At 38.8% G+C, this 19,775-nt stretch overlaps 1 protein-coding gene and 1 long non-coding RNA gene across 11 annotated transcripts in view; one reads left to right on the plus strand and one right to left on the minus strand.

The window, feature by feature from the left end:
- HEATR5A (HEAT repeat containing 5A) overlaps nt 1-1,896 on the plus strand; it is a 73,091-nt gene extending 71,195 nt beyond the window's left edge. For all 8 annotated transcript variants that reach the window (XM_071557970.1, XM_071557967.1, XM_071557974.1 and 5 more), the window contains one exon: nt 229-1,896. In XM_071557970.1, the coding sequence (XP_071414071.1) occupies nt 229-530 (302 nt within the window). In that variant the 3' untranslated portion in view covers nt 531-1,896. The remainder of the gene's footprint in view (nt 1-228) is intronic.
- LOC139673048 (uncharacterized) lies at nt 1,766-19,730 on the minus strand. Of its 3 annotated transcripts, XR_011698035.1 has the most exons (7): nt 19,515-19,730; nt 17,704-17,861; nt 17,512-17,612; nt 6,578-6,648; nt 6,263-6,383; nt 3,806-3,888; nt 1,766-2,235 (listed from the first exon to the last, which is right to left on the minus strand). It is a non-coding gene; the product is annotated as an uncharacterized lncRNA (long non-coding RNA). The 3 variants fall into 3 exon arrangements; XR_011698033.1 differs by lacking the exon at nt 6,578-6,648; XR_011698034.1 differs by lacking the exons at nt 3,806-3,888; nt 6,578-6,648 and having other exon boundaries at nt 6,082-6,383.
- Between the last annotated feature and the right edge of the window lie 45 nt (nt 19,731-19,775).

Below are 19,775 nucleotides of genomic sequence, written 5' to 3' on the forward strand. Positions count from 1 at the left end.
TGCCATAAGTAACAAACTAAACCAAAGCAGCTCCTAGGAATCCAATCATGAATACTAGTTGCCAACAAAATTAATCACAGGAAGTATTGGCTCTTTTTAGCATACAGTTTAGCTAACATTTGCAGCTTTATAGTTTGAGTTAAATGTTAACCTAGAGAAATACTTCTAGTTTGAATTTGAAGCTACTTTTAAAAAGCATATGCTCAAGTTGTGTTTTCAATGTTACAGGTGCTCATTTGGTGGCCTGCTTTCTTCCCATCCTTATTTCCTTTCTTTTGGATGAAAATGCCCTGGTTTCTGCTACAAACTCAGCAAAAAATCTACACGAGTTTGCTTTGCAAAATCTGATGCAGATTGGTCCTCAGTACTCATCAGTTTTTAAAAAGCTAATGGCCTCCTCTCCAACTATGAAAGCCAGGCTTGAGTCAGCTGTAAAAGGCAATCAAGAAAGCATCAAAGTGAAGACTACTAAACATGCAAAGAATCCTGGGAAGAGTTCAAGCATTCAGCTAAAGACCAACTTTCTTTAAAGCTTCATGTTGTCTTTTTATGCACTTTAATATCTACAGCAAAACCCCACCTTTTAATTTCTAATCAGAGTAGGATTGTTGTGTTTTGATCTCAAATATTTGAGTTTGGGCTGAAGTATTTCAGAAAGTTTTTAAGACAAAGCAAATCTCTAGAAAACTTTCTGTTTGTCTAAGACCTCTTAAACATCTTTAAACGCTATAAATAAATCAGAGGTTATCAAATCTGTATTTTTTTATTATTTTGAACTAAAATATCAGAAATGCACATGTCTACATTAAAAAAGTATAGTGAACTTTACCATGGGTATATTTAGGAGAAGCCCACACTTAGCCACTAAGTAAAATTAGTTTTGTTTCAAATCAACATTTGTCAAAAATAAGTTGCCCTAATTGGTTTTTGGATTTAACTGGGACATAAATTTACTTGCAGGTTGTAATCTGTGCTAATTGCTAATTTAACACATTGCATCACTAATTGAACAGATGAAGCATCCTTTCACGCCTTACAATAGTTTATTGTCAATCTCAGAAAATTCAACTCAATAAAGGTAATATGGATAGCTTTAATTCTAATAATGTCTTGAGCTGGACAAGATGTAACAAGTGGTGTGAAATACAGCTCTGTGATGCATCTTCACTGAGGACTCTGTAGTGCTTCCCAAGGTGGGACTGGCATGCAGCTGTAAGGATTGGCAGGCTTGGGCCGTGCTGCTCCACACAGTGTCACGTGTCAAGATGTGTAAGTTGGTATCAGGTGAGCCAGGCAATTGGAGCTTACATATCCTGTCCAGGGTAGGACAGCAGTTTTAAGATACTGTGCCTCAATTCAGACCTCTGCTCTATCTGGATGTATCTTTCCTGATCTTTGAATGATTGGTTATGTATACATGGAACTTAGATAAATTTGTGTCTCTGCATTGAGAGATGGACATATTTGAAGTCACCTTTTCTTGTGTCAATAAATAAAGTGCAACAAACTGATAATAAGGAGTATATAATTAACATTTTTATCAAGGAACATATTTTAATATAGAAAAATAACTATCAAAATTGCAATGGCTATAGAGTATTTTCTACTTGCAGTATATTGAATTCCTTCTTAATACCAGTATTATCTAAACCAAACACTATCAAACTGAGGATAGTATTTCCTTCTTGAATCTATTTGCTTTAAAAAAAAAGAAGAAAAAAATTATTTACAGAACTGAGAACACACTGTGACTCAGGAAGAGTGTGATGTACTGTATTTTATTAGAAGTTTTGTATATAATTATAATTGTAAATTGTACAGAATTAACCATTTGACCAAAGTTCTAACATTTCATTTTTCTAATTTACATAAATAAAGCTAATTTTCTTCACTTAATATTTGTCTTAGTCATTTTATCCAGCAGCAGAGGAACTCTAAGGACTTGTGTATCAGTAAGAAAATTACTCTATGCTGCCTCAAGGAAGCTAATAATAAAAATTTGGGATGGATGCATTGAAGTCTGTGACTTGATATTGCAGGTCTTCCTCTGTTTTGTGGAGAACATTGGGTAAATAAATAGCACCAGGGAGACTTTCTACGTGTAAACCCCATTCTTCACCAAATGCTGAAATGCATAAGCTCTGGGAAAATGGTTGAGATGCCTTCCATCTTTCCCTGGAGAACCAGAAGTCCTTTGTTCCACCTCTTCATTGAAGTCAAATCTGTAGTTGTTGGCTGTGTTGAAAAGGAGTTACATTAGATTTGGCAGTTGCTTATCTCTATCTTATTAGTAATTTTTTTATATTGTTATTTTTCCCTGCAAAAAATAACAGGTGGGTGTTTTTTGTTTTGTTTCCCAAGGCTGCTTCTGGAAAATCATAGATTCTTATGAAACTTGAAATTTTAAACGCAACTTATGTCATGTTTGCTATCAAAGTGGCCAAATACATTGCTTAGGAAGTCAGTTACTACACTAAATATATATGGTCACTTTTTTTCATTTTCTGTCAGGTATAGCAATGTATCAACAGTTTCTAATGTTGATAAGACAGTCTATTGAACCCCTACTTTGCTCAAATGTTTTTGAAGGAGTATATTCAAGTTGCAAGAGTACTAATCAAACCTTATTAAAAGCCAAAAGTTAAAATTTAGAACAGCTTAGTCCTAAACTTCTTAGAAGGTGTCATTTCAGTAGCTCACAACTGAGCCACGGAGAAGTGCCATAATTGTGTGATTTGACATTTCTTGATCAAGTCTTGTAATCACATGTGGAAAAACACATTTTCAACATATGTGTATAATACAGAAGCAAAAATTATTCCAGTAAAGAGAACTGCTGCTAATTCTTAATGTTTACTGTAAATTAGGCCATGTGTGAACTTTATTTATCCAGGTAATTAATTTATCCACGTAGCAAAAACACCTGTGCCCTGAGTTGTGTTTTATTATGTACACTTAAAAGAACAAGTTGGATCACATGGATAAATTTACTCATTTAAAATTTTTTTGAATGAATCTTACAGATATAATCTTGTTTCACTTATAAAAAGATTTTGGCTTTTAGATATCAGATATCTTTGATGCGGTGTTACAAGGCACTTGCATAAACCTCTTTTTTCCTGAAAAAATAATTAAGATCACAGAGCACTTTTGGTTTTAATTCCACTCTTCTTTTTCAGGCATTGCTTGGTGTGCAAGCTCTTACCTGGAGGTTTTTTTTTCCTCTCCTTCTTTTTCTCTTGGCTGGTTTGGGGGCGGGGGGAGGAACCCTTTTTCTCTGTAATTGGGCAGTTGGCATTTTGCCAGCTCAACCCAAGACACCAAGCAAAAAGAGCCAAACCCACACATAGCCATAAACCAAAGTCTTGCTTTTGCCCCTCCTGTCTCCTGTTTCTCGTGCCTCCTTGCTGACTGCTTTTCGTGCCACTTCTCTACAAGCACCAGGAAATTTTCTTCCAGTAAATTGTTGTGATGAAGCACGTGGCCTGCATGCATGTTTACTTTGTATGTCCCACTGTTTATATAAAAAGTTTAATGGGTTTGTGTGACAAAAGGTCCTGTCTATGCCTAACCCCAAGTGTATATATGCACATCTCAGTACATCATGGAATGTAGTATTTAAGTGCTATGCAAAAATTATTTGCAGATAACTTTCTCTTGACTGCAACAAACCATAATAAGTAAAAACTTGGCAAAAGGATCACACAGGTGGGACATGGTGGGTATTAATTGGATAAAAATCTGTATCTCTGCAGCTGAAAAACAGCATTTCTGATAGTGTTACTTAAGCTAAAGTCAGACTGACCTGGTATGTTCCAAGGTGCAGGAGTCACCTTCAGGCTGAGAGAGGTATCACTCAGGTGATGCACATATCACCACAATACAGGACTAGCAAAAGCATAGGAAGCATAGCAGCACCTGTGGGTGTTCCTAAATACTTCTTTTTGCACATGAGAATGTCTGATCCTTAAAAATAGCTAATAAACTGTACTTTTGTGTGGCCAAGTGTTAAAAGGAGTGCTCAGATTTGTCCATGGCACTCTAATCTGAGCAACACTGGAGCTGTTGCTGTAGATGACATTTCACAGAGGACTCTCATTCAATTAGCTGCAGTAGCAAGCAGTTCAGTTTTACATACACTGCTCCAGCTACTGAATGACAGTGGGCTATAGCTTCAAAGACATAAAAATTAGAAAGCACTTTTGGACAGACATGACATGCTTTACCTGCCTCTAACATATTTAAAGTCGTGAATACCGCAAGTTGATTATGCAAACTGGAGTAAATCGCCTGCATTTGGTACATTATGCTGTCTGCACAAGGAAACCCCAAAGATGTCAGTGCTACGCTACCAACCTCTCCAAAATGTTGTGTGGTTCTTACTTTGGTTTTGATGTAGAGCTGTAGATTTTTGAAACTTTTTTCCTAAAATGTTCTCTGGATTCTCTGGAGAATAAACGGTTTATTACATATAGCGATGAAAGGGGAAGTAACATCTAAATATAGCAAAAGTAGGGCTGAAGATCTTGTCTGAGAAACAGGTCAGTGCAAAAGCAGGCTTTCAAAACCTCCTGCAGTAATCTGTGGTACAGTAACCCAAATTCTGCAGCCAAATACTGGTTTTGCTCTGTGGTTGTATCCCCACTCCCATAGTCCCACTTATCTAAAGTGCAAAATTCAATTCTAGTATAAGGAATGTGGCATTGCATCCCTCTCCTCTATGCTTTGATTTCAGCTGCTTAATGGCAGCACACGGAGAAGAAAAGCTGGAAGGATGAGCAGCAGCCACAGCAGAGCCTGCTGTCTCTGTGCATAGTAGTGCATGTGCCAGTTTGCCCGGTTATTTCACAGAAAAACATATTGTTTATGTATGTAAATAAGTTTGCAGATGAGGAAATTCTGTTTCTAGAAGTTGCAGATAAGAAGTTAAATTTAGTAATGACACAGATTCATAAAGTCCCATTCTAATCTACAGTCTTACAAATTGCAATTGTGTAGCCTAAAAAAGGCATTTTTTTAACCAATGTTAATATTCATATATCAAAATGGATGTGAATTATGTCAATGACAATGAAATGCAATATGGAATTACTAAGAGTCCCTGTTGTTACTAGTGGGAATTTTTTTCCTATTCTAACCTTCTCTGGGGGCGATTTTTTTAATGGCATTTTTGTAAGCATTTTCTGCACGAAAAGAAGGGTTTGTATGAGACTAATTTTCAGTGGAATTATGAAGTGCAGGCCTCAGGGATTCTGGAAACAATTTTGATTTATATATAAAAATAGAAATATTATGCAATTTGAAAACACAACCTATTATTATGAAGGCAAATGCTCTAAACCTCATCTTCTTCCCTCATGTAAAATTCATGGCAAACACCAAGAAATAAATGTCACAGATGTATGCATGTTTTATGGGAATCACAGATACAAGGATAACTGGTTCAAGCTGTTGCCACCAAATTTACCTGAAATTCAGTTACAGGAATGAAAGAATTTTCCTAAAGGAAAAGATCAGGTTTTCTCTTATGATACTTCTTCATCTGTATTTATTAAATAAGCAAGGATGGTATGAAAAAGGGAAATAGAACAGACATTGCAAGTGAATGGTTTTCATCTCTAATCTGAGGCACAAAGCAATCTTAGCTGTCAGGGAGTCAAGCCACATATAACATGGTCAGGGAGAGGGTGGGAGGGTAAATAGGCTTTTTTTAGTTCATTCCTCCTAGTTCCCCTTTGAAGCAAACAAATCTGGCTATAATTTAGAAAGTGGTTCTCAAGACTGAGTGTTCTCGAGTTGGAACCACAACCCAACCCTAGTTCTAGGCAGCCTCTAAACTATACAGTAAATATAAAAACATGCAGACTTTTGGGGCTTAATGGCTTGCAGTCTTCTATCCTGATTTTCCCACATAACCTTGGAGATGTGCCAAAAGGTCATACCTGTCCCCGTATGTATAGGGAGGAAAGACAGTCAGTGGGCATGGTATGATCCGCCAAAGCAGTTTTTTCTGTCTGAGGGCAGTTGCACCCAGGGAAGCTATGAGTAAATACCTTCTTTTCCAAGTAGGCAATTTCCTACCTTTCCAGGAGGTTTCTCTAGGCACCTGCTCACACAGGCTCCTCTTCTGGGATCCCACTGTTCCATGCAGCTACCACTGCTCAAGAACACCAAGCTGTGTGTATGTGTGTTGCTCAGTAACTGTGCTGAGGCTGGTGGAAGTCAAATGCAACTAGACTTTGTGGATAAATTCAAAGGATACATAGAACTGGTCTGTGCCATAATGCAAGTGTGACTCTCCCTGAGATCCTTCAGAGTAGCAGGTACTGAAGGCTCTCAACACATGTATATTTATCCACTCAATGTCCTGCTCAGCTCTGCACCTGCAAGAACATTCAGAACCATGAACTGCAATGACTTAGGATAAGCTGCAGTCATTCCTAAAGAATTCTGGAGAATTTCCCAATCAAGACAGAAGAGTGTTGGATGCAGAAACTGCAGAAACAGATTTGGAAGATGAGACATCTACTGCAAAGCTTCCATAAGCAGGAGGAGAGAAGAGAGCACAGAGACTTACCTGGTCTGTCAGGCTCGAAGTGACCACCATGGCTGCAACACCCTTACACATGACAGACAACCTTTGTGTACCTATGAGAGAATTCTTCCATTATATGAAATTTGCCAAAAACTTCCAGTGGGTTTGGCACATTAATCAGTGGAGCCATAGCAGCTCATGAAATGTCTGCTACTGCCTGTGGAAACTGGCTGTTCCAGGCTGTGGTACATCTTGGCTGGATCAACTTTATACCTTGTGGTTAGGATTTGAAACTGTATACTTCACTGGCTTGTTTGGGACTTTAAGCAAAGGAATGGCTTTCAGTGCCATAATATTCTCCTTCAGGAGGTAATGAATATATTAGCTGTCAGAGATTCTCTCCTGACACTCTAGGTTTGTGAAGCTGTACCTAAACTACACAGAATGACCCAAAACCAACTGAATCTTTTTCACTTTTTTTGTATCTGTGTATTTCTAGTGAGTGCAAGAACTGAGACAGACATGCAAATATTTAAAAGCCAGTACCTCTTCATGCTAATGTCTCAGAACTATGTGCACCCTGGTGGTAGGGATCTTTTCTGGTTGTCTTCCTTATGTTTGGGCAGCCAACACCCACACATGACTTGCTGAGTGACTTCTGCTGGGTACAAGTGCTAGAGGGTAATATGTTCCAGACAGTGAACCAAGAGAGATGGCTGTGAAGATGGGGCAAGTCAGAGGAAAAGTGGCAGGAAAGGAGCTGCTGAGGAAGCAACACCATTCTTGAGAGGTTTTTTATATCTAATAAATGCTGAAGGATTAGGACAGGATAGAGAGGAAGAATGGGAAAGCAGAACAAGAGGCAAGCAGCTGGGTAGTAAAAGAAGGAAGAGAAAATAATAATTAAATCAGTCACCTAGTTGTTTCATTGCTTCAAAACAGCCTGTATGAAATATCATAGCTTAATAGCTGACTGCAATATTATAAAATATTTTACAAATCAAGCTGCTCCAATTTGTAAAGTTCATACCATTTTCTGTTACATGAGCTTTGCTTGTTCTGTTTTGTACTGCCTACTAGTTAGGAAAAGAGACTGCCAACCATCCACATAAATCAAAGCATGACACTTTGTACTAGCAGCACAGGATGAAGCAAACTAATGACATTACTATAAAAAGTAACACAAAGTTTCTTGCATAAAATACTGTGAATATCTACCTGTTAATAAAATATTCAAAGCAGCTACAACAGGATCACATTCTATACACTCTCTAAGTAAATCATGAAAACAGTCACCACAAGGACAGAAACTTCATCAGAAAGCACTGTTTGTGAAACACACACACACACAAGAAAATTATTAAGTAGTATGTGAAGTAGGAAGACAAGTTTGCAATTATGTAACTCATAAGTTGCAAGAGCAGCCTGATCTCCTTGTTTCCACTGCCTTTTCAGTATTGGTTACAATACCTGTGCATACACACTCAGTATGTTTTCAGCAACAGATTTTGAAATTACTTATAAAGAGTGAATTGAAATGCCAAATTTTCACCATGGTTCTCAGATTAGGATTTTGACCTAAATGGGTGGGTAGTCTTTGGAAATGAACACCATTCCTAGGAGTGTGTTCAGAGGCCAGAGAGAACACAGAGAGTTGGGAAGTGTTTGTCACTGTTCAGTGGCAGGTGAGTTTTTCCAGGGCAGGTAGATGGGATCAGAGTGGGCTTACTGGTTCCTGGCTACTGTGATATCAGGGAACCGCCAACTGCCTGTAATTGCTGGCAATAGCTCAGTCCCTTTAGGGCAGGGAAAAGAGGGAAAATACCTTCAGCCTTTAATTATGATTTGTTCTTGCTCCCCAGTTCTGAAGAAAAGGAAGTTGCTGATAACACAGTCTGCACAATGTAGGGCCAAAGATGGGAACTGATTTTTAAAAGCACAAATAAATGTGCCTATTGCCCTTTGGGGAGAGAGGGGAACTGGAAACAAATCATGGAGAAAATGTTCTGTGAAGCCTGAAAATTGCTGTGCCCTGTTTGTGGCTCCCCATACCAGCCTCCCAAGAGAGGGTCTAATGATATGCAAAGTGCCAGCTTTATCAACCTTGATAGACATACATTGAGGCCACATGGACTACTGTCAAGCAAACCTGCTGTGCAGGTTAGCTGGTTAAGAAGTCCAAACAGTTGCTCAAAGCAAATGCTTTCTAGAAATCAAAGCCTCTGAACCCCTTCACAGCTACACCAATGCCAATGAATTGACATTAATAAGAGTTGTTCCACTGCAGAATAATGTCTATTAATTGGTCAAGGCTTTAAACTTTTCTCATTTCTAAATCCAAGACTATCCCATATCTTAGCTGAGCTGTCAGTGTTGACTCCAATTCTACTAATTAGATCACTAGAATTGGTGAATAAATTCTCAGTAATTAACAGTGTACCGAGTAAGACACTATTCTGAAAACTAATCACTGGAAACCTCAACAAATGTAATAATAATTTGATACCATTTGTAAACTTGAGAAAGTCAACTATTTATCACTACATGGGAAAGGGTTTATATAAGGTATGTATAGGGAAGCTTTTTCCCTTGAATTGTTTCTGGTCTAAAATCACACTACTCCTTCTTCAAAGAAAGTTAGACTCAAAAAAACCCCAGATGGGATACTTTCATAAAACAGGGGTAATGAGGTTAACTTCATCTTTTTACATTTTCATATCTGATCAGTCACTGATATTCTTTGGTTTTCTAGCTGAAATTTGTGGAACTGACTTAATTTACTGAAACATACGGAAGTGTGTTAGCCATTATTTTTTTTCATGTAGGGTCACCATTCACTGCTTTCTTCAGACATTTTCTGGTGTTATCTGAACTTTGACATAAGGCTGAACTTAAGGTTATCCTACAAAGAGCAATCTGATTTAATGGCTCTGAAAAGTGAAAGCAACACTTAAGCAAAATTTAAATAAAATCCAAACATATAGGTAGCCTAACCTTGATTTCAAATACTGGAATTTCCTAGAATTTCAAGTTACTCTGCATGTAAAGCTAAGTCTGGAGTGAAAATGGGAGAAAGGGAGGAAAAAAGATTGCATGAACTGCAAAGGAAAAATCTGAACTTACTGCAAATTGGATTTAGACATGGCATAATTTCTGGAGAGAAAAAGTAGTAGGGCTAATTTTCAGAAATATTATACCATTGGTATTGAAGTGGTTTAGGGGTTTTCTTAAGAAGTGTTTGCACTGGTCTCAGGTAGACACAGCCTTGCTACCCCCATCATCAGGCCTGAGTGAAGGCACTGTGGGGAGCCACCAAGTGGTGCTCCTGCTGCAAGAGGAGGGAAAGCAGGAGTTTGTGGATTTGGTGGCAGACAATTCGTACTTAGGAGTACCTGCCAGATGAAGGGAGTACTGTGCTACTCCGAGCTCCATCCTATCAGTTCTGCTTGATCTTAATAAAACAAGTTTACATGTAGGATGTGTCTGTCATCTGAAGGATGATGTGGGAGAGGACTGCTTGAAGGATGGAAAACTCAGTAAACCATTTTCTCATTGCAAGTTATAATTTTTACGAACTATTTAAAGCACTCTAGACACCAAAATGTGTTTCTTTAAAAAACTTTTAAACTCCTGTGAAAACTCTGCACCAAAGAGAGAGTTGGTGTTAGTGGTGTCAGGTATGTGCAAAGAGAATGGGAAGTTCTTTCAAGGGAATGCTGGGGTAGGTGTTGCTACAGTCCCAGAAATGCTCCACATCTGAACTGAAAGGCTCTGAGGGAAAAAAGAAAACATTTTGTTGGTCAGGATTGGTCTTATGAGTGACTGTGTCGAATAGCTTTACCTGTAGACACTGCCTGCAAGGAAAGCCAGCAGCATCAGTGTGAAGTGATACTGCACATAACATTGTACCTAATTTATACTAATAAAACTAATTCAAATTTTAAATTCAGTTGTCTTTCTTATTTATAACTGTCTAATGTCATCAGACAAGAGAATCCTTTTCTAATGCAACTGCAATTTCCAGATCAGTAGTACAAGATGGATTTGTTTTGCATGATTTTATATTCTGCTCCACTGTGTTTTTATAAATTACAACTTGTACCAGCAGGACTGCTTTTAATATTAATTATTAGGCTTGCTTATAGTCCTCATTTGTGATTTGTGCTTACTCTAACAGCACAAAGGATCACTGAGCTAAGCCAGGAAGTGTCAGCAAGCACCACTGCTGTGCTGGCTTCTGCCAGCTGCAGAAAGCTGATTAAATTAGCTACAGAAGCAGGGTGGGGAGGGAAAAAAACGTGGAGTTAACATACAGTCAGCAACACCTTATAGAGAATTCAGCCATATTAATGACATACTAACCAAGGGTGCCAATGTCTTTTCTTTTTAAGATAAATGTGTAATGTTTCTCATGGTACAATTCATATGAGCTACCTTTCATTAAAAGTGATGAATGCAGATGTCTGGTAATTGCGGCAGTGTTTTCGAATCCTCTGGTTTTGGAATAGCCCTACAAATAATCAGCTATGATTTACAGAGTAGAGTTGATAATGACACAAACTCTTTTTATATTTCAAATTCTGTTGCACAACTAAGGGAGCCATGTGGGGTGTCTAAAACTGCTGTGTCAGTGCAAAACATCCTACAATTGGCACAGGGTAATATTGGAAGACAGTAACAAGTTAGATGTTTAGCTTATAGGACAGACAAATTTGTGGGTCACTTTACAGCTGAGATGGTTTGCTGATTGAATCTTCTAAACAATTTAAGAGAAGTCAGTGTGTCAGTCCCAAGATACTGTTTCCTACCACAATTGTTAATCATGTTATAGCAGAAAAGCAGATGGGCTACAGTCTTGAAGTCTTTACTTATCTTTAATATTTAAACCAGGATATTCTGCTGCTGCAGCTTAGTTCTGCTAAAGTATACATGAGGTGCCAGACCCTGAACACAGGGGTCTCATCTCTCTTGCCTAACACCATGGGAGGAAGTCTCTGTCAAATGTGCTTTTGGGTTAATTTCTGCCCACATTTACGTGCACAAACACCTACAGATTTCATCCTGAATTTCATATATTGGTGGGGTACAATATTGTGATGGAGGGTACAATTAACCTCCAAATGTCTCTCTTAAGCCTGGTTCTTAAGGTTGCCTGCTTGAGATAACTTGCAAGTGTATTTATATATTACTTCTGTGGCCAGGAATGAGTTGTTTTTCTCAAAACATTGCTTATTCCTTTCCTACTGAATTACTAGTAATGCTAAATGTTGGGCAGTCTTACCAGGCAGAGTACCAGCCCTGCCTGTGAGATGGGACTGGATTCTGGCTTTGATTTGTTATCTAAGTTTCCCAATAGGGAAAGAAGTTCTGAGCTGGTGTGATATGGGGAAGGCCACTTCCCTTTCCCCCGTGCTCTTTTTCTTTCCTGTGCTGACACAGCATCCCTTCCTCTAGGTGCATCTTCCTTGTCTGTGGGGCACCCTCATGCCAGGAGATGCAGGCCAGCTTGTAGCCATGATCCACATAGAGTGGATTAGAACAGCTTCTGGTTTCCTCTTGGCTTTCTTTGCACAAGGAAAAGTTAGTTCAGTATAGTTGGGAGACCCCTACCATGTAGAAGTGGGGTATGAGACTTTGGAGCCAAACTACTAAGCAGCTTATCAGTATGGACTAGATTACTCTCCAAACTACTTTGTAGCTTTTGTCTGAATTTTCTTTTTACTGTAAAGTCTGAGGTAGAGGTGTCTTTTATCACATGTGTGCAGTGAGGCCTGGATCTTCGTTGTTGCCTTTTGATATTAAAAAGTGCCTACCAGTGACACTGATCCTCCAGTGTGAAATACTTGGGAATCACTAGCATAAGATTCAGTTGCTCCAAGCTACTCCTTCTCTCATCAGGGTGAGACCAGGGACAGCAACACAGACAAATTATTGTACATGAAATATGACTGCAAAACTGACACAGACAAATATTTCTATCAACAATAACTGCTGACATTGTCAGTGCAGCACTCACTTACTATGAGAACACACTGTAAGGAGATAACATTTCTCTATCAAAATAACTATCTAATGCTCCCTGTAAATTACCTTCAAGAGGCAATCTCAATGGCGCTTGTGATTGAAATAGAAGCAGAAAATCTAATAATGCACTTTCAGGTCTTTGTACTCCTTTAATCTGAAACTTGCTGCTCCTTAAAAGAACAGATGAAATCTACCCCTAGATGTGGGTCTGGATCTCACCTTAAAATGTCAAGGTAGCTAAGAATCTTGTACAAAACTTTAAATTTCCATAGACTCAGTTTAGCTAAACTCCTGCAATCACTGCTAGTATTTAAGCCAAATTGCATGCTGGCCCAAACTGGTGAGGCCTTACATACATCAGTAGAATGGCATTTCTTTACAAAAATAATTTGGCCTGCTGTTTTCAAGGCTGGCGCTATATAAAAAAGTGAGTAAAGTACATTCTTGCTTTGATGCAGGCTTTTTAAAAAAGCCTGTGTCCACTGAGATCAGTGTTTACACAGAAATTTTATAGACAGCAAAGCCTCAAAGAGCTAATATTTTACAGTATGAAAATATAACCTTATTGCACATAACTGAGAGGAAAATCACATACAATATGCTTGCATAGGAAAATAGTGCTTGAATCTTACCATATATAACTAAGTCAATGCAAACAGAACACAGATATTAAAAGCTTAGCTGCACCAACTTGGGCTGGAATTAGACTGGAACTACTTTACAGGTGACTGCATTTTTTAAGGTACTGATACCAAACACACAAGACCTGAAATACAAAATCCAGTGCAATAGTGGCAGTAATGTGTGGCCTGTTCATGGATATTCAATGTTACCAGCATAAGTCAATGGATGTCCAAAAGTCAAAATGCACGCTACAAAAATGAAAATGGGTATGAATTATTTATCCTGTGCTACCCACTCCCTAGTCATGTGGATCTCTGAACTCCTAAGGAGTTAAAACACAGGTGATGGACTTTTCAAAAATAGGTAATAACCATGCCTTAAAAAGTAAGCATACTTACAGGTTTTTTTTATTTTGTGTTAGACAGTTAACTTAAAACTCTGAGGCAAATATTTGATAACTATACCAGTTTCCTCCCATGGTCACATATTCCCCTACAAACATGTAGCTCTCACACAAAACTATCTACTATCAGACCAAAAAGCTCTTCTTAAGTGGCCTGGGTCACTTGAAATGTAATGAGCAAGGGTAGTGTTTTGAACCTTCATCACTGCATATCCATATTTTTTCTCCTGCCAGAAGTGCTGTTTAATCCCTTACAGGCTAGTATAAACACACTTGAGACATAGGACTTTCTCATTCACAACCTGCTTCTTCAAAGATGTTTTCTAAACAGGGGTGTATCAATTTATTTTTAATGTCCTTGGAAGAGCTGCATTTCTCATCCATTTCCTCATATTCAACAAAAGAGGATGTATTTCAGGGCTTTGAGCTTTGGGGGTTCTTTCTGCTCTTTTAAAAAATTGTTCTGTTAAGGAAGTTAAAAACCCTGGAAATAAATAAAAGAAAATACAGTAACAAAAGGAAAACTAAAGTTAAGAAAATAGGAGGAATCGCCCCAGCATCATTTACTGCATTCACTAGCCATGGGCAAAGAATGAAAACCAACCCTGTTGATATTAAAAATCCTTTGTCTGCCTTTGCAAAATCATTTTCCTATTTTCAGCCAGTACTATTTAATACAGTTTGTAGCCTGGGAATAAGTCCAAAGGTTGCAGTAGAGGACAAATCCCAATACATACACAATGTGATCTTCATTTATTAATAAAAACTAAGAGAAAATCGGATACACAGCTTGCTGCCTGTAATATATTCCTTAAGGAATGTGCATTCTTTCCTTGCAGGAATATAGACTTGAGGATCTGCAGAAACCTGGTTTCATATCACTAGTATAATTCTAAATGAAGTAATTCCACCCTTCTGACAATAATTTGTTTGAATGGCACCTTTCTTACAAACCCAACAATCCAAGATTAATTGAGTTTGGGAGTGTTATCTTTCTGATCAAACAAACCATCAGTGAAGTATATTACTTTCCCATTTTCCCTAAGAGCCATCAGCGGGGCAAGGAAGTTTTCCTGGTTTCAGTAGTAAATGATACAATTTTTTTCTTATCTGTCTCATGTGCCCTAGGACAGTGCTAGCATTGAAATTTGCCATGATCCTCCATAATATTCTAATTATTTTTCCTGGTTTGAATGAAGGATGTAGGTCTTTTCAGTTAGCAACTAATCCAGAAATTCAGGTTGTAGGACCTCGAGACTCTTTCTTATTTTTGCATGTTAAGGCATTCAAGAGTGGTGAATAGGGCATAATTTCATGGCAAGAGTAGTAAAAAGCATTAATAAGCTTTTAAGTATGTAAAAATTACAGTCTTTTCAATAAAACTGTAAGTAGCTGGAATTTTTTAAACCCAGAATATAGAAGAATAATTTTCTGATTAGACATTTTCTTCTTATGGTAAGTCTTCTCATCAGCGAAGATCATTAAAATTACTTTATAATACTTCATTGAAATTTTGGGAACCACATCAGAGACTTGCTGTGATTACATGTGTTCTACTGCCATAACAATGGAGAAAAACTAGGAGGAACAAATACCAAATCTTAATTAACCTTCTGATTCAGAAAATTACAACGTAGTGCCATTAAAACTGTAAGAAGTCTTGTGATCTGAGTCACTGATCCTTCTTTACACTTGTCTTGGGTTGAGATTTATTGCTGTTGCCTCTGTCCCGCTGGACAGGGTAGAGCTAACAGCCTGAAACAGACAGCCATAGCCTGAGTTCTGTGTCACTTTCCCCTTGGCAGTTGGATGTGGGAGGGACATTAATGAGGGCAGGTTAATTTCTATTTTATGTCCAAACAAGTGATACAGTTACAGGTAAACTAAGGTTAAAAGTAGTTAACTGATAGAAAGTTTACTCACTTCTCGCTCTTTAGCCTGGAAAAAACAAATATTAAGACTTGAAAAAGAGCATTCCACTAACAAAACCTCCACACAGATGAGTTTACTCAGGAAAAAGAACTGTAACATATATTATTTGGAGCAAAATTTCAGAAAGAAGAAAAGATAATTTTGGAGTGTTTGCAGTTTTCTGGAAAACATGCCCTTCTGTAAATTTTCATGTTAATTCCCTCAGCTCTGGGGATAAGACCCTTCCAGGAAGCTGACCCTCCTCTGAGGAGGAGTCCAACCAGATGAGCAATGACTCAGCCGCGTACCTCAGTAAACACCAGCCACCAGCATGTCATTCGCATATTTATCGCGTCAGCGTCAGCCCTCACCGCACTGACGTGTGGCTGCAATGCTCGGGCTCCCGGAGCGGCCACCTCTCACACACACAGCGCCTGCTGCTGCTGCCGCGCGTTGCGTAAGAGCTCATCGCACACCCGCCGCGGGCGCTGCAGGCACAGCGCTGTGCGGGCTGCCAGGGCACGTACTGCTGGAAAGTCGAGATGCTGACACTGTGTTTGTGCTACCCAGGCTTGTGAAACAGCGAAGTGCTAAGAAGAGGCTGTGATAACATAGGAGGATTGAAATAAAAAAAAGCTTTTACCAACTGCTTTTTATTTATGAAAAAAATGTTTTCCATAAGAAAATCTTTTAAACAATATACTTTAGAAACAAAGTTTAAATAGCCATATTCTATAAAACTAAATCTTACTTGATACAACAAGAAAGTTTCTGTAATGTCTGACCTCCTTGCTTTGAAATGCGTGGTCAACATTTATTAACTTTCTCTTTACAAGTAGAATATTCAACCAAAAAAATGAAACAAGTACAAAATTATTCATCTTTTGGATTTTGAGGTGTAGGAACTTTCAGTGTTTTCTACTACATTATTGGGTGGCAGAGAAAAAAGTGTTAAAGCAAAAGAACAAATAATCCAAACATCCAAATGTTTCATTTGTCTGGGTAGACCCCTGGTGTTCAGCATAAACTACTTAATTAAATTTATGGAGGTGTTCAGGGTCACTTTATAACACCCTCTGAACCATTTACTATAGAAGGGTGATATTTTTGGAAACATCAACTTGGCATGTGTACAGAAGCAGGCAGACAGCTAACAAAAACATCAGTTCTCCTAGGTTCTAGTTGCTGTATCAATTAATATAAAAGCAGTAATAAATGTTATCTTTTTGAGATATAAGTGAAAAATCATCTGGGTTTGTTTTTCCATCCTGAGAAGATTTTGCAGAATTCTAGCCAAACATGACTTCTTTTCAAATAGAATTAAATCCTTCAGAGAACACCCACATTATTTTCTTACTGAGTTCCTCTCTCAAGTGGGGTGTCCTTTATAGCATGTCTCAGAAGTTCTCTGCATCCACAATCCTCCAACCCCTGACCATTGCTACACTCTACGGCATATTTCACTGTTGTTCATGTGTCCCTGACACTATTCTAGTAAATCTGCTGATGTTATCTCTTTTAAAGCCAAGTTTTCATTTTCAGGTAAATACACAGCAGAAATGCTGGTTATTGCTCGATATCATGGTCTACAAAGGTCAATCTATGTTGACCCCATGTGGCCTAATTTCCAAAGGCATTGACAGTCACATATGTTGTCTGCTCAAGTGGAGTCATAAAGAGGAATTCTGTTTTATAGCATTATTTAAGACTTAATGTAGTAACATGACTCAGCAATTCACAGTTCCAAAAATGCTAAGACATTTCTGACTCCAGCATTACTATCTCATTATTTTGTAAAGGAGGAAACAGACGTGCAGTGATTAAGGGATTTGGGCAAGGTCATACACGAAGTGCGTGTCAGCTGGTGTTAGCACTTAGGTCATTTTCCAACTGACAAATATGTACATTGCACAAGAACAGGGAACTGGAGTTGTTTTTGCCAGTTTCAAACAATGCTCAGTGTGGTTTTCTTCAAAGCAGCTGTGACAGTCAAATCCTATTACTTGTCACTCACCTTCCCATCTGGCTGCACTAGTCCATGTAAAGTCCTCCTTCCTCCCTAGGCTCAGGCCCAGCACCAGCAAAACCACAGACACAGGCTGGAAATCTGCGGGTCTAAACAAAACTTCATTCATGTGAAAATTCCTATAAAAGTGAGTAATTCCGTAAAAATGACTGATGCAATTCCTATGCCTTTCTTACCCACCAAGTGTACTTGCCAGTGATTTCCTTCTTGTTAGAGAGCAGTCATGTTGAAAGAGGCAATCCTAGTCTGTATTGGTGCTGTACGCAGAGGGAGCCTGAGGCAGTAACTTCAGGGGTATCACTTGCTGTGATGTTTTTCAATGGAGTACTCTCTGACCACTGCCAAAAATAATTTGAATGCTCATCAGCATGTGAAGTGGAAAAAAGTATTAATCAGTCAATGGACATATTTTGTAAGACATATATAATCAATAAAGCAGAGATTATCTAGTCAGCATTCTTTTTCAGATTTGCTTACGAAATTTCATCACAAGGAACAAAAATCACTAGCAAACTCTTAAATATTGCAAATATATCAGAATGAAAAATTATCCTGATTTATGACTGATGCTATATCACATTAATTGATATATTTCCTTTAATATAAAATATTGGACATATGAAACTGGGCAATTAATGCAGCAGGAAGTATGGAAGTATTTATATTTATCCGTTTAGAAAAACATATGCATAGCACTGAAAGCTATTTCCAGTATTTAAGTGTTGCACTCCTACTTAATAGTACTTTAAATCTATGATTTGTATTCTCTGCAGATACACTAAAAATTTTCATTTTGTTCCTAAATTGGTCTGTATTTTTATACCCTCATCTTCTCCATGGTTAATCATGTATCTGTCCAGGCACCTGAGCCAGAAACTGTACCCTAGGTGAAAAGAGTGAAACACTTGTTTGATTGCAAAGTTTTTGTTCTTTACAATTGAAAATTGGGATTTTATTTTGGTCTTCAGAAGAAATTTGTCGTTTTTCTTTAACTGAGATTTTCCTTCATGATAAAAAGCAAAGGAAACTGTTCTAGCATCCTGCAACAGGAGCAAGGTCACTCAGCAGGTGCGGTTCTAAGTTTCACCTAATTCTGCTGCTTCTGCACCGATGAAAGTGAAGGAAGACCAAGCTTCTAGATTTAAAGACTTCTGACTCAGTCTTCCTACTGCCTGGTGTATCCTTAACTTTAGCATGTTAGAAATCTTCCTGACCTCTGAAGCACAAACACAAGCAAAGGATACACACGTAAATCTCGTCAGGGCTGGAACAAGTGGCAGTTAAGAGAGACATAATATGGTAAGACAGAAAGGCTAAGCTGACTTAGAAATCAGAAACAGAGACAACTACTGTTCTTGTGTTCTGAAAAAAACCTGCACCAATAAAAATAACACTATCTAGAGGTGTTATTACAACATCAAACAATAAAAATTTTGGCATTTTGGAAGTTTTAACCAAGCATGACTGCTATTGCCTTTTTGTGTCTCCTAATTACAGGAAATGTCTATGAGGTAGGTAAGAGTGACATTCAAATGTACAATAATCTTATTTACTGTACCTATATTAATAGGCTTAAATTCCTTTTAAAAACACGCCACCTTATAGAGAAGGTAATTAGTTTGAAGATCCTTCACTTTTAGCGCTTCATTTTAAATTTATAGCAGCTTGCTTCCTTCGTGTTTTGATCATATACAAGATAACTGCACAGCATTTCACACCATGCATGGCAGGGGCCTGCTCTCTTCAAAGGGGTGTCTCAGGCTACGCCACTGAGCACTTCAAGCTCACAGCTGGGTAAGGGCAACGTAACCCTTGGTCTCTGAGGCCTCGCATTGCGGCGTCTGACCCTGCTCACCGGGCCCCTTGGGCCGAGACTGCAGGGGGATCTCGGTGGTTTCAAGAGTGGCCCCTGCAAAGTATAAATCGCCTCGGTACACGCAGATAACACTAACTGAAGTAAATAACCATAATATGGCAAGAGATAAAATGACCTGCAAATCATAAACAATAAATCCCGCTCAGCCAGGGAAAGGCCACCGGAGGCGTGGGGGGGCTTCGCTGGGACGGCTGCTCCCGGTGCCCGGTGCCCGCTCCCGGTGCCCGCTCCCGCTGCCCGCTGCCCGCTGCCCGCTCCCGGTGCCGGGCCGGGGTGGAAGGCTCTGCCCGCCGGTGGGAGCGGCCGCTCCCGGCCCTCCATGAGGCGCCGCTCCCGCAGCGCCCCCAGCGGCCGCTCTGCGGCTCCGCCCCCCGAG

This window comes from Pithys albifrons, chromosome 6, assembly GCF_047495875.1.
Source record: "Pithys albifrons albifrons isolate INPA30051 chromosome 6, PitAlb_v1, whole genome shotgun sequence".
Classification (NCBI taxonomy): domain Eukaryota; kingdom Metazoa; phylum Chordata; class Aves; order Passeriformes; family Thamnophilidae; genus Pithys; species Pithys albifrons.